This window comes from Protobothrops mucrosquamatus, unplaced genomic scaffold (assembly GCF_001527695.2).
Source record: "Protobothrops mucrosquamatus isolate PMUCROS unplaced genomic scaffold, P.Mucros_1.0 scaffold1645, whole genome shotgun sequence".
Taxonomy (NCBI): domain Eukaryota; kingdom Metazoa; phylum Chordata; class Lepidosauria; order Squamata; family Viperidae; genus Protobothrops; species Protobothrops mucrosquamatus.
The window spans coordinates 296,597-307,454 of NW_015387804.1; the positions used below are offsets into that span (position 1 = coordinate 296,597).

A 10,858-nucleotide genomic window follows, 5' to 3' on the forward strand; every position below is an offset into this window, starting at 1 on the left:
AAAAAAAAAAAAAAGGATTAAAACAGAAGAATATAAGATACAGGCATTCGCAGATGATTTGGTGTTTTTTATAGAGGAACCGTTTGAAAGAGGTAGAATTTTAATAGATGAAACAGAATTATGGAACGGTGGCAGGACTAAAAATAAACAAAGAAAGATTAAAATATTAGTTAAAAATTTAACTGAAAAACAAAAAAGGGGATTAGAAGAAAATTTGGGGTTGCAAATAGTAAAAAAGGTTAAATATTTGGGAATTTGGCTCACCACAAGATGTTCCTCAATAAAAGAAGATAATTATAAAAAATTGGTACTATGTATACAAAAAGATATAGAGATTTGGGGGAAATTACAATTATCATTGTTAGGAAGGATTTCGGCGATTAAAATGAATGTTTTACCAAGAGTGTTATACCTCTTTCAAACAGTTCCAATAAAACTGGGGAATTTTTTTATTTTATTTTAACAAAAACCTATAAACTCCTACTAGAAATTGAATTTGAAGAAGAAATAGTAAAGGGCCCGATGATAGCATGGGCCTGAAATATAGGTAGAAATATAGGACTAGATGAATGGGAAAGAACTTGGAACGTAAATTGCAAATTAACGTTGTCAACTGCGTATAAAGAAAACCAAATTAAAATGTTTTACAGATGGCATCTAGCACCGGCAAGATGGCTAAAATTTATAAAACTATGAATCCAGATTGTTGGAAATGCAAAAATAATGAGGGAACATTCTACCATATGTGGTGGCAATGCCCCAAAGCAAAAAGATAAGAAGATGGCTACTGGAAATAACAAAACAACAAATTGAATTCAAGCCCGAAATATTTTTATTAGGCATAATTAATCCAAAAATTGAAAAACGACTCCAATACATCATTATACATATTATAACGGCTGCACATGTTGCATATGCGCAACATTGGAAAAGTGAAAACATACCAACAAATGCAAAGACTATAGGAAAGATTTTAGACTGTGCAGAGATGAACAAACTAACCTTAGAAATGAAAGACAAAGAAGTTACTGAATTTTACGAGGTATGGGACATGTATTATAGTTGATTAGAATTGAGGAATAAAAAAGTAAGAGAAGTAATGTAAATAATTGTTAATAAACATAAGAGATATAGGACATAGTATTGTTAAGGGAAAAGGAAAATGTATTGTGTATTTTGTCTGTTTAAAAAAAGAAAAATTAAATTTTTTTAAAAAAACTAACAGAACAGACGGGACTTCCATCCTTGTTGGCTAGCGTCAGAAGGAGGGTACTAGTGCATCTGAGTGTGAAGAGCAGCGGCGGCAGCTGGATAGGTGAAAGCTGCATATGGAATGGCTGGGGTTAGCTCCATGGTGTACAGGGCCCATGCTTCTGGAGATGCTGGAATCAGGGCAGCTCCAGACAAATCATAAGGATCTCGTGCAATGAAGTGTGCACCTACGGCAGGGTGGAGGTTGGTGGGGTTTGGTGTGGCCATTAGCTTGCTTTTTGCCATCTTGGTGTTGGCCTTAGCAAACTCTAACCGCAGCGTCTGGGGATTCTCTGGGTTGAAGCGGATCCCTTTCAAAGCATTCTTTGCAGCTTCTGCACCAGAACAGCTGTTGGAAGTAACAAAGCCTACTGGCTATTTGGATGTTAGTTTGATCAGTGATCCTTCATAACCCTTAAAAGGCTGGAAAAGGAGCTACAGCTCCCACGGCTTGATGTCCACCGGAAGGCCACTCACAAAAAGGGTCCGTACCTCCTCGAGGCTGCTGCTGCTGTGCTCACTCCCCTTGGCTAAGTTGCTCATGGTGGGTGCGAGGTGGGCTGACGGGCTGGCGGGGGGGAGGGGGAGGCTCACGAGTGCCGCTCCAAGGTGGCTGCTTCGCCTGACTGACGGTGGCGGCAGTGGCTTCCCCTCCATGCTGACGGGCTTCCTGAGGAGAATGGAGGGGCCGTGTGGATCCTCCTGGATGCTGCTGCTGCTGCTGCTGGTCGTGCTGCCGCCACGGGATGAGGCGAGGCAAGGTGAGGCAGGCGGCAGGGCGGAGGTGGCCGGGCTGCAGGGCCCCAAAGTGCATGAGTGCAGGGCAGGTGGGTAGACATTTTCCACACACACAGCATTTAGCTCTCTGTGCATAGATACAGGGACCCATCCTTTTTCTCATGGAATAGCCCTAGGGTGGCCACTCTTAGTCGAGCCAGCTGAATAAATCCCTACTTTAGGTTTTCTTCCATAAAAAGATGTAGTTCCTCCAGTTCCCTAGGGGTCATCGAGTACAATTTGGGTTTGGGTAGTTTAACACCTGGCAGGATCTCTATGGAGCAGTCTGTTGGCTGGTGGGGTGGGAGTTCATCTGAATCCTTCTCGCTAAACACATCCCGCAATTCCCAGTACTTTGGGGGAATTTGGAAATCGGCCTTCTGCTCATGCATTGCAGCCCCCACCTCTTGCCTTGGGTTTGGGATCTCTAAGTTCTTTCCTGGTTTCATTTTAGCCTCAGCCTGCCAGATTTTTAACAGCTCCCTCCTCCAGTTCACATAGGGGTTCCATTTCCGTAGCCACACCAAATGTCTCTTCATGCCTGGAGCCACAATAAAACTCAGAGTCTCATAGTGTGCCCCCATCCACATTTCTATCGGCTCAGTGATGAACATTGCTGGGATCCCCCCTGCTATAGAGCCATCTAACTGGCAGAATACCACCAGAACTTTGAGTGTCTAAGTCTCACCTCCAGTTTCTCCACTAGGACAAGGTTGACCAAACACCTGGTGCATCCTGAGTCCAGAAGGGCCATCAGGCTGACTTCACATCCCAAAGATTGGACTATCAGTTCAATGGGGACTGTCACCAGGCTGATTGGGACACTTACCAGGGGGTCATCGTCAGAGTCAGTATTACAGAACTCCTGGGTGTACTCAGCCATATTCCTCAAGCCCTGGCTGATAGTTTTGATGCAGTCCCTGGCTTTGTGGTCAGCATGGGGGTCTTCGAAATGTTTTCAAAATGCTGCCATGAAACAGTTGAAGGTCCTCAGCTCCATGGTGTCGTCATTATGGAGGGTGACTATCCACCTTCCTGCAGCCCCTTCCAGGGCCATGGTGATACATCTCGCCTTGCCACCCTCTGTAGCTATTTTGGGACCATATAGGTCCCATATAGGTCCAAATCCAGGCTAGGAAATCCCCCATTTGCTGAGGACCACCATCAAATTTCATGCCCAGTAGTGGGGTTTTGCAGCTCCTTCTCCTTGCTGGAGCTAGCCCCACAGGGCCCCCACACTGGGCCGTCCCTCCAGGTGCTGGGGCTGCAGAGGCTGCTGCAGCAACTTCCAGTTTGCCTGCTGCAGTGGATGCATTTGCCCCATTGTTCACTGAGGATGGATGTGGCTGATCATCTGGCTGTGAGATGAGGTTGAGGGCTTTGTGCGCCTTCAGGTTTTTCAACACACACACCCCCGCATAAACTTGATGGCTTGCTCCCTCCCTGGCCATCTCCTCCTCCTCCTTCTCCAGTTTTTTCAGCTCCATTCTCTGTTCCCATCAGCAGCTTCCACGGCTTCCACAAGTAAGTCACCTCCACCGGCTTCTCTTCCCAGTCCTCCTTCTTTCTAATACCTAGGGACCACCTGGATCTTGGTGGTTCACTGCAGCTCTCTCTGTCTCTAGTCCATTTGAAGAAATTCAGCTTGTGCGGGGGCCTGGATGAAGGCTCTCCCCAGCATTCAATTTCTTCCTGGTCACTCCCTTGAGCTGACATTGCATGCATGGTCCCCATAGTACAGGCAATGGCCTTTCTGGGTTGACCACAATTTCAGATTCTGCTTAATATCAGACCTGCCCCAGTCTGATCCCTTAGAAAAGTAAAATTCTCAACTCCATTTGGTTGAAATGAAAATGAATTATTTCATCGTTTGAAAAAGGTTTCAATCTTTGAGCTTAATACTTAGTACTATGATTTCTACTGTGCTGTTATTTATAAATGTTAAAAAAGGAGAAAGATAACAGTTGTACTAGGGCAGATTGATTTCAGCACTGCTCATCTCTTACCACTTGTTTTTTATTCATTTTTAAAGTATACTTTTATTTCCTAAAAAATAATATACAGGTAGGCCTCAGTAATAATAATTGGCACCTTCCATTGCTAAATGAAGCAGTCATAAAGCATGATATCTGACCATGTGAGTTAGCAACAGCAGTTATGGCAGTTCCCAATTACTTTTAGTTAAGTGAAGATTGTGTGGATTATTAAGTGTGGTTCTCACATGATCATTATCATGATTTCTGACTTCCTACAAACATCCCAATTGACTTTGCATGCTACTTTGCATTGCTACTCATGTAGCAACGATATAGGTGGCTGTGAATTAAACTGTCTTTTCCGAAAAAGTAACAAAACTTTGGAACTAAATCATTAAGTTTTCGGCAGTTGTTAGTAAACTGACTTTTCCAAACTTGCTAGGGTTATCCACCACTGGTGCATTTTTGGACCAAATCTCAGATCTAAACTGAATTAGTACAATTAGTATTATTAATATAACATTAAGAGAGTAACCCAAGTTACTTGTAAGTAGGTGTAGGGATTCCTCGGGCTCTGCAGTTCATCGACACTTTTGCATCTGGAGACTCTTCTGGATATACCGTATCAATGGGCTGCTCTTCAAAAATTGGTCCGTAACCTTTTAGTTCATCTACAAATAGATAGCAAGGCAATTGAATAATGTCATCCAATTAGTACGTATAGAATGCAGAAAGTTTAAACATCTCTAAATTCTTTTAGAGATGTAACACAGGAACAACCACAGTCTATAACTTCCAATTCATGATTTTATCTTGCCAGTATACTACCCATTAGAACAGGGGTCTCCAACCTGTGGGCTGCAGCCCACTACTGGGCTGCAGCCTATTGGCCACCGGGCCATGTGAGTGGCTGGTCAGTGCACATGTGTGCACATACGTACAGCCCCCTTGTGCAAGCATCATCATGAGCATCATGGGCATTCACAGACCACTTGCACAGGCATCATGGGTATTCGCGGCCCCACTCATGCAAGAAAACAGGCTGTCGGAGGGCCACAGAAATGTCCCCCAGCCTCAGATCCGGGCAGCAGCAGCCTGGAGAAGGCCTCTGGTGCCCAGATCGGGCCACTGGAGGACCACGGAAGCATCCCCCAACCTCAGATCCAGGCAGCAGTGGCCTGGAAAACGCCTCTGATGCCCCGATTCAGCCTCCGGAGGCATGCAGAAGTGTCCCCTGGCCTCAGATCCGGGCGGCAGCAGGAACTGCGGCAGAGAGGAGACAGGTCTTTTAAACGTGAGTCTGGTGCGGCAAGAAGGGAGGGGGAAGCATGAAGTATCTTAGTGGGTTGGGGAGGCCTTGGGGGCCTGTTCCATCACTAGGTCGTCCATGGCCTTCCCCACCCTGAGATACCTCAACGAGCCGCGTGCATCTTAACAAGCAAGGGAGTTACCTCATTTGAGGTACGAGATTCATTCCAAGTTTTCAAGTTATGAGTGGAATGGGAAGGCTCCATTATACTCGTAACTCGAGGACTACCTATAATCCAGGGCTTTTCAACCAGTGGTACGGGTACCACCTGTGGTACATTGGCACCTGGCAGGTGGTACGCGACAATCCTAGAAAAGTGGTGGCGGGAGAGGGGAATGAGCTGAACCAGTGGCAGCACCGCACAAGCCTGAGCGAGAGATGGCTGGAGCTGCAGGGCTGTCAGGGATCAGTGGAAGCGCCAGGATCAGCGCTTCTTCAGGGCTATCAGGGCTCAGTGGAAGCGCCAGGATCAGCGCCAGGCTCCAGCTGGAGCTCGGCGCTGATCCTGGTGCTTCTGCTGAGCCCTGAAGAAGCACCAATCAGCTGGAATGTTGCACCATCTCCAGGGTCTTGTGATTTACATTCAGATGCTTGGCAACCGATTCATATTTATGATGGTCACAGTGTCCCAGGGTCATGTGAAGTGACCAAAACCTGCTTCAACCACCCAGCAGACAGGGAGAATAAAAACCAAACACCCCCCACCCCTGCTGCCAGTCCTCAACAGAAATGTTCACAACAATGAAAACCTCGGACAGGAGGAAGAGCGCCACCGGGTGGGCAGGCAGGTGTCTTGCTCGGCTGTGGCTTGGGGGGCACTTTTTTCAGTGCCATTGTAAATTCAAACAGTCACTAAGCGAACTGTTGTAAATCAAGGACTACCTGTACATCATTTCCCCCCCCTTTTTTTTTGGTCATCAAGTTTTTGACACCTTGCTAGGCGACTGGTGGTACTCGGATGTTGCCATATCCTAAAAGTGGTACAATGGGTGAAAAGGTTGAAATGCCCTGATCTAGATGGTGAAAGGTTAGGGAAGATTGTTTAAAACCATAAACAGCTGAGAGAGTATTATATTTACTCTAAATAATTTGCTTATTACAAATGATTTGTACAAAATTGTGACACCTAATCAAAGTTTTCAATGCTGAGTGTGTTGTTTGTTTCTTCAGTAAAGATTTGTCTTTCTTATGTTACTATGACTTGCCAAAATAGTATTAATGTGAAACACTGTTTTTGTTTTGTTTCATTTTGGCTAATAACCAATATCTTTGGAAACTAAGCATGTCCTGGACTGTATCAGAGAACCTTTCAAGTGAGTCTGCTGACACTCTAGATATCACATGCAACTGATTAAGAAAATGTGTGTATATTAAATGAGGCTGCATTTAAATTAGAATACTTTAATTAAGTAAATAGGTAATTACAGTAATCTTTTTGTGCTTTTGTTTTCATCTGATCTTTATTTCCTTTAACCAATCCTGCAATCTTTTTACAGCAGTAATGAAGAAAAAATGGCCAAAAATTCTGGAAGTTTGTTAGAAAGAAATAATGACTATTATACTATTTAAAATAAATTCTGCTAGAAATGTACATAAAGTATCTGCAGAGTTGGAATGTTTTGCTTATGTTCAATGTAACTTCCAGTGCCACCCAGAAAATTATTTGGCTGTAAAGCATGCTTATTTTTCATTCTTGAGGATTTGGGATAGATGAAAACTCACAGACAACGATTTCTCTCTCTCTCTCTCTCTCTCTCTCTCTCTCTCTCTCTCTCTCTCTCTCTCTCTCTCTCTCTCTCAACCCCCCCCATCCCCCACCTACCCACCCACTATTTTTGAACTACAAAAATGCTGTTGTTTTCCCTAGACAGTTCTTTTATTGGACTATGTAGATATACAGACAATATATGATGATGGTGGGTGGTGATGATGATGGTGGGTGGTGATGATGATGCAAGCTTTGCAAAATAATGCAGAATAAATATATGGCAAAAGTTTGAAACTTCCTTGTTGCAATTCTTTTTCCCAATTAAAAATAACTGATGTAACTTTATACTATCCGTATTTACATGTTTTGGAAGAAATCATCTTCCATGCTTAAAAATATTAATATTTATTATTATTGCAAGACAAAAACAAAAGGAGAGAGAAATAATACAGATGCATGGCTAGGTATGCAAGCTATATTGGTTTATCAGGATATTGGTTATGAAAGCCCTTAAGGAGCTTAGCTGCCTTGACATATTTAAGGTCTACCCATTCAGTTTCAGAGGGAGGAAAGTCCATGCGACAAAATACTCGATGTTTACCATTCAAAATGCTGTTCCCCCCTCAATCATGAGTGGCTCTAGTGGTGGTGGTGGTGTTGGGTGTAGTGGGAACAGATTTTTGGGTCTTAAAAGGCTGCAATGGAAAATGGGATGGATGTGCCTAAGTGATTTAGGCAGTTCGAGTTCTACTGTAACTGGGTTGATAATCCCCTTAATGGGGAAAGGGCCAACATACTTTGGTCCCAGCTTTTTGGAAGGTTGCCCAGACTGCAGGTATTTTGTGACAGGTAAACAGTCCCCTACTTTAAAGTCTTTGGGCTTTATTCGCTTTTTATTGGCTTGTGTTTTGTAAGTTTCTCTTGTTTCCTCCACTGACTTTCTAACCAGTACCCAGGTATTCTGTAATTAAGTAACCCAATCCTTCAGCGATGTGATAGGAGGGGTGGCTAGGGGCAATTTGGGTATGGACACAAAGTCTTGTCCCATAGTCATTTTAAATGGGGTGAAACTCAGTGCTGCTATGTACGGAGTTGTTGTAAGCAATCTCAGCAAATGGCAGGAGGTCCGTCCAATTGTTCTAATGATAATTGATGTAACATTTCAGGTATTTTTCCAGGACCCCATTCAAATGTTCACAGCCCCCATTTGTTTCCAGATGATGACTGGAACTAAGTCCCTGGGGCATTCCCAAGAGTTTTAGAAACTCCTACCAAAACTTTGAAATGAATTGCACTCCACAATCAGAGATTATCTATTGCAGAGCACCGTGTAATCTAGAGACATGTTGAATGAACAGCTTAGACAAGGTGCAGGCAGAAGGAATATTTTGGCAGAGCATAAAATGTGATTGCTTAGAAAACAAGTCAGTGATCATGGTATTCCCTGAAGTTTCAAGGAGTTCCACTACGAAGTCCATGGAGATTTCCTTCCATGAGGCAGTAGGCTCTGCTATTGGCTAGAGGAGTCCTGGTATTTTCCCCTACTGCTGCTTTGCTGAGGCATATACTGGGCAATTGGCCACATAATTCTGAATGTCCTTTTTAAGCGATGGCCACCAAAACTGCAGCTTAATTAAGTGTAAAGTCTTTACAAAGCCAAAATGTCTTGCAGTTTTTGAGTCATGGCTTTTCTCCAAGATCAGCAATCTCTGGCTTTTGGGGACATATAGTTTGGCTCCTACCCAGGCCAGACCACTTTATATTGTACATTCATTTTTGTGGGCTTGGAACCATTTGTTCCCCTCTACTCCTGCCTTTAGGGTCGCTTCTATCCATTCACCTATTTAGGGTTTCACCTTTGCCTGTGCTCGGGTGCTGCAAGCTGGCAGGAAGGATGATGGATTTAACTACCACTAGCTTAAAGCTGTTGTTTTGAGGCATTTTGGATAGTACAACTGTTAAAAAAGTATTTCCCCTAGGAGATACCAGAAGGTGAAGTTGAACTAATTAAAGTACTAAGCCCATTGGATTTGCTTTGGTGACAACTTCCGGGGTTGTCTCAGGGCTTCTAGGTTTTTTGCTCCCTTCCAGGAAGTGCCTCCAAACTAGGAGTACCAGCACACTGTGTAAGCCTTTTTCCCAAACTGCCCACTGAAACTCTGCTTCAGTGAGTTTCTTGGAGGTGTATGCACATGGTTATAGGCCACCTTGGTTGTTTCTTTGTAAGATAACTGCCCCCACAGCCACATCATTAATGACCTAGATGAAGGAATATAAGGGGAACTCATCAAATTTGCAAATGACACTAAACTGGCAGGAGTAGCCAACACCCCAGAAGACAAGCTTAGAATCCAAAAAGAACTTAACAAACTTGAACAATGGGCCCTATCCAACAAAATGAGTTTTAATGTGGAGAAATCAAAGTTTTACGTTTAGGTAGGAAAAATCACAGGTACAAGTACAGATTGGGCAAGACCTGGCTCAAAAACAGCAATTGTGAGAGGGACCTTGGACTCCTAGTGGATGATCACTTGACTACGAGCCAGCAGTGTGCCCTTCATTAAGGGCAACAGGGTAGATGTTTTCCACACACACACACCATTTAGCCCTCTATACTCCACACATAAACAAAGGGGCCCATCCTTTTTTTCCCAGAACAAAACTGGGGCAGCCACCCTGGGTCGGGCCAGCTGGAGGAACCCACGTTTCAAATTTTTGTTTATAAAGGACTGTAATTTCTCCAGTTCTCTAAGAATCATTGAGTACAATTTGGGTTTAGGCAGCTTAGGCCCCGGCAGGATTTCTACGGGGTGAGAGTTCATCTGAATCTTTTTCACTAAACACATCCCGCAGGACCCAGTACTCTGGTGGAATTTGGGGGTCGGCCTTTTTTCATTCCTACACTGCAACTCTCACCTCCTGCCTTAGCTTTGGAGCCCTAAGTCCCTTCCCAGCTTTCCTTTTGCTTCAGCTTGCTGGATATAGGGGTTTCATTTCCATAGCCATGTTAGTCCCAGCATCAGAGGTCTCCCCAATCCCTGGGGCTGTAATAAAACTCAGAGTCTCTGTGTGTACCCTTATCTGCATTTTTATTGGCTCGGTGATGAACCTTCCTGGGATCCCACCTGCTGCAGAGCCATCTAGCTGACAGAAGGCCACCAGCACCTTGAGTAGTCTAAGTGTCATCCCTAGCTTTTCCACAGGGCAGGGTTGACCAGGCATCTGGTGCATCCTGAGACCAAAAGGATTGGTTAGATTTTCGTCCTGAGGATTGGACTACCAAATCGATGGGGACTGTCACTAGAGTGACCAGACCACTTATCAGGGGGTCATCATCAGAGTTGGTGTCACTCTCCCCTGGGCCCTCTGCTGGGCTAGTTGAAATTCTCTCACCATCCTTGAGGGATGGAGTGAACGCTACAACCTCCACTCCTTCCAGGGCTGTCTCATGGGCTCTACAAAACCTAGCCAAATTTCTCGCCAAACAACTACAACCCTATGCAGAATCCATCACCTCACACGTAAAAAGCTCATTCCAGTTCATAGAGATCATAAAGAAACAAAACTTACAGCCCAGTGACCTACTCGTGAGCTTCGATGTCATATCCCTCTTCACCCAAGTGCCAATCAAAGAAGCTTTGACAGCTATCCAAAACAAATATAACCCCCCCAAGCACATCCTAGATCTGACCAACCACTGCCTATCCAACACATACTTCATCTATAACGGACAAAAATACAAACAAATAGAAGGAGCACCCATGGGATCACCCCTCTCACCTGTCATTGCAAACCTCTACATGGAACACTTTGAAACCCAAGCTCTAGAAAAATCTG

The 10,858-nt window shown here is 44.2% G+C and overlaps 1 protein-coding gene and 1 pseudogene across 1 annotated transcript in view; both read right to left on the minus strand.

Moving 5' to 3' along the window:
• Positions 1-4,976, minus strand: part of CNTN1 (contactin 1) — a 173,608-nt gene extending 168,632 nt beyond the window's left edge. Inside the window, exons 1-2 of the mRNA XM_015822697.1 lie at positions 4,946-4,976; positions 4,549-4,675 (exon numbers count right to left, since the gene is read on the minus strand). Of these exons, the coding sequence (XP_015678183.1) occupies positions 4,549-4,675; positions 4,946-4,976 (158 nt within the window). The remainder of the gene's footprint in view (positions 1-4,548; positions 4,676-4,945) is intronic.
• LOC107293544 lies at positions 1,219-1,794 on the minus strand (annotated as a pseudogene).
• Positions 4,977-10,858: the final 5,882 nt, after the last annotated feature.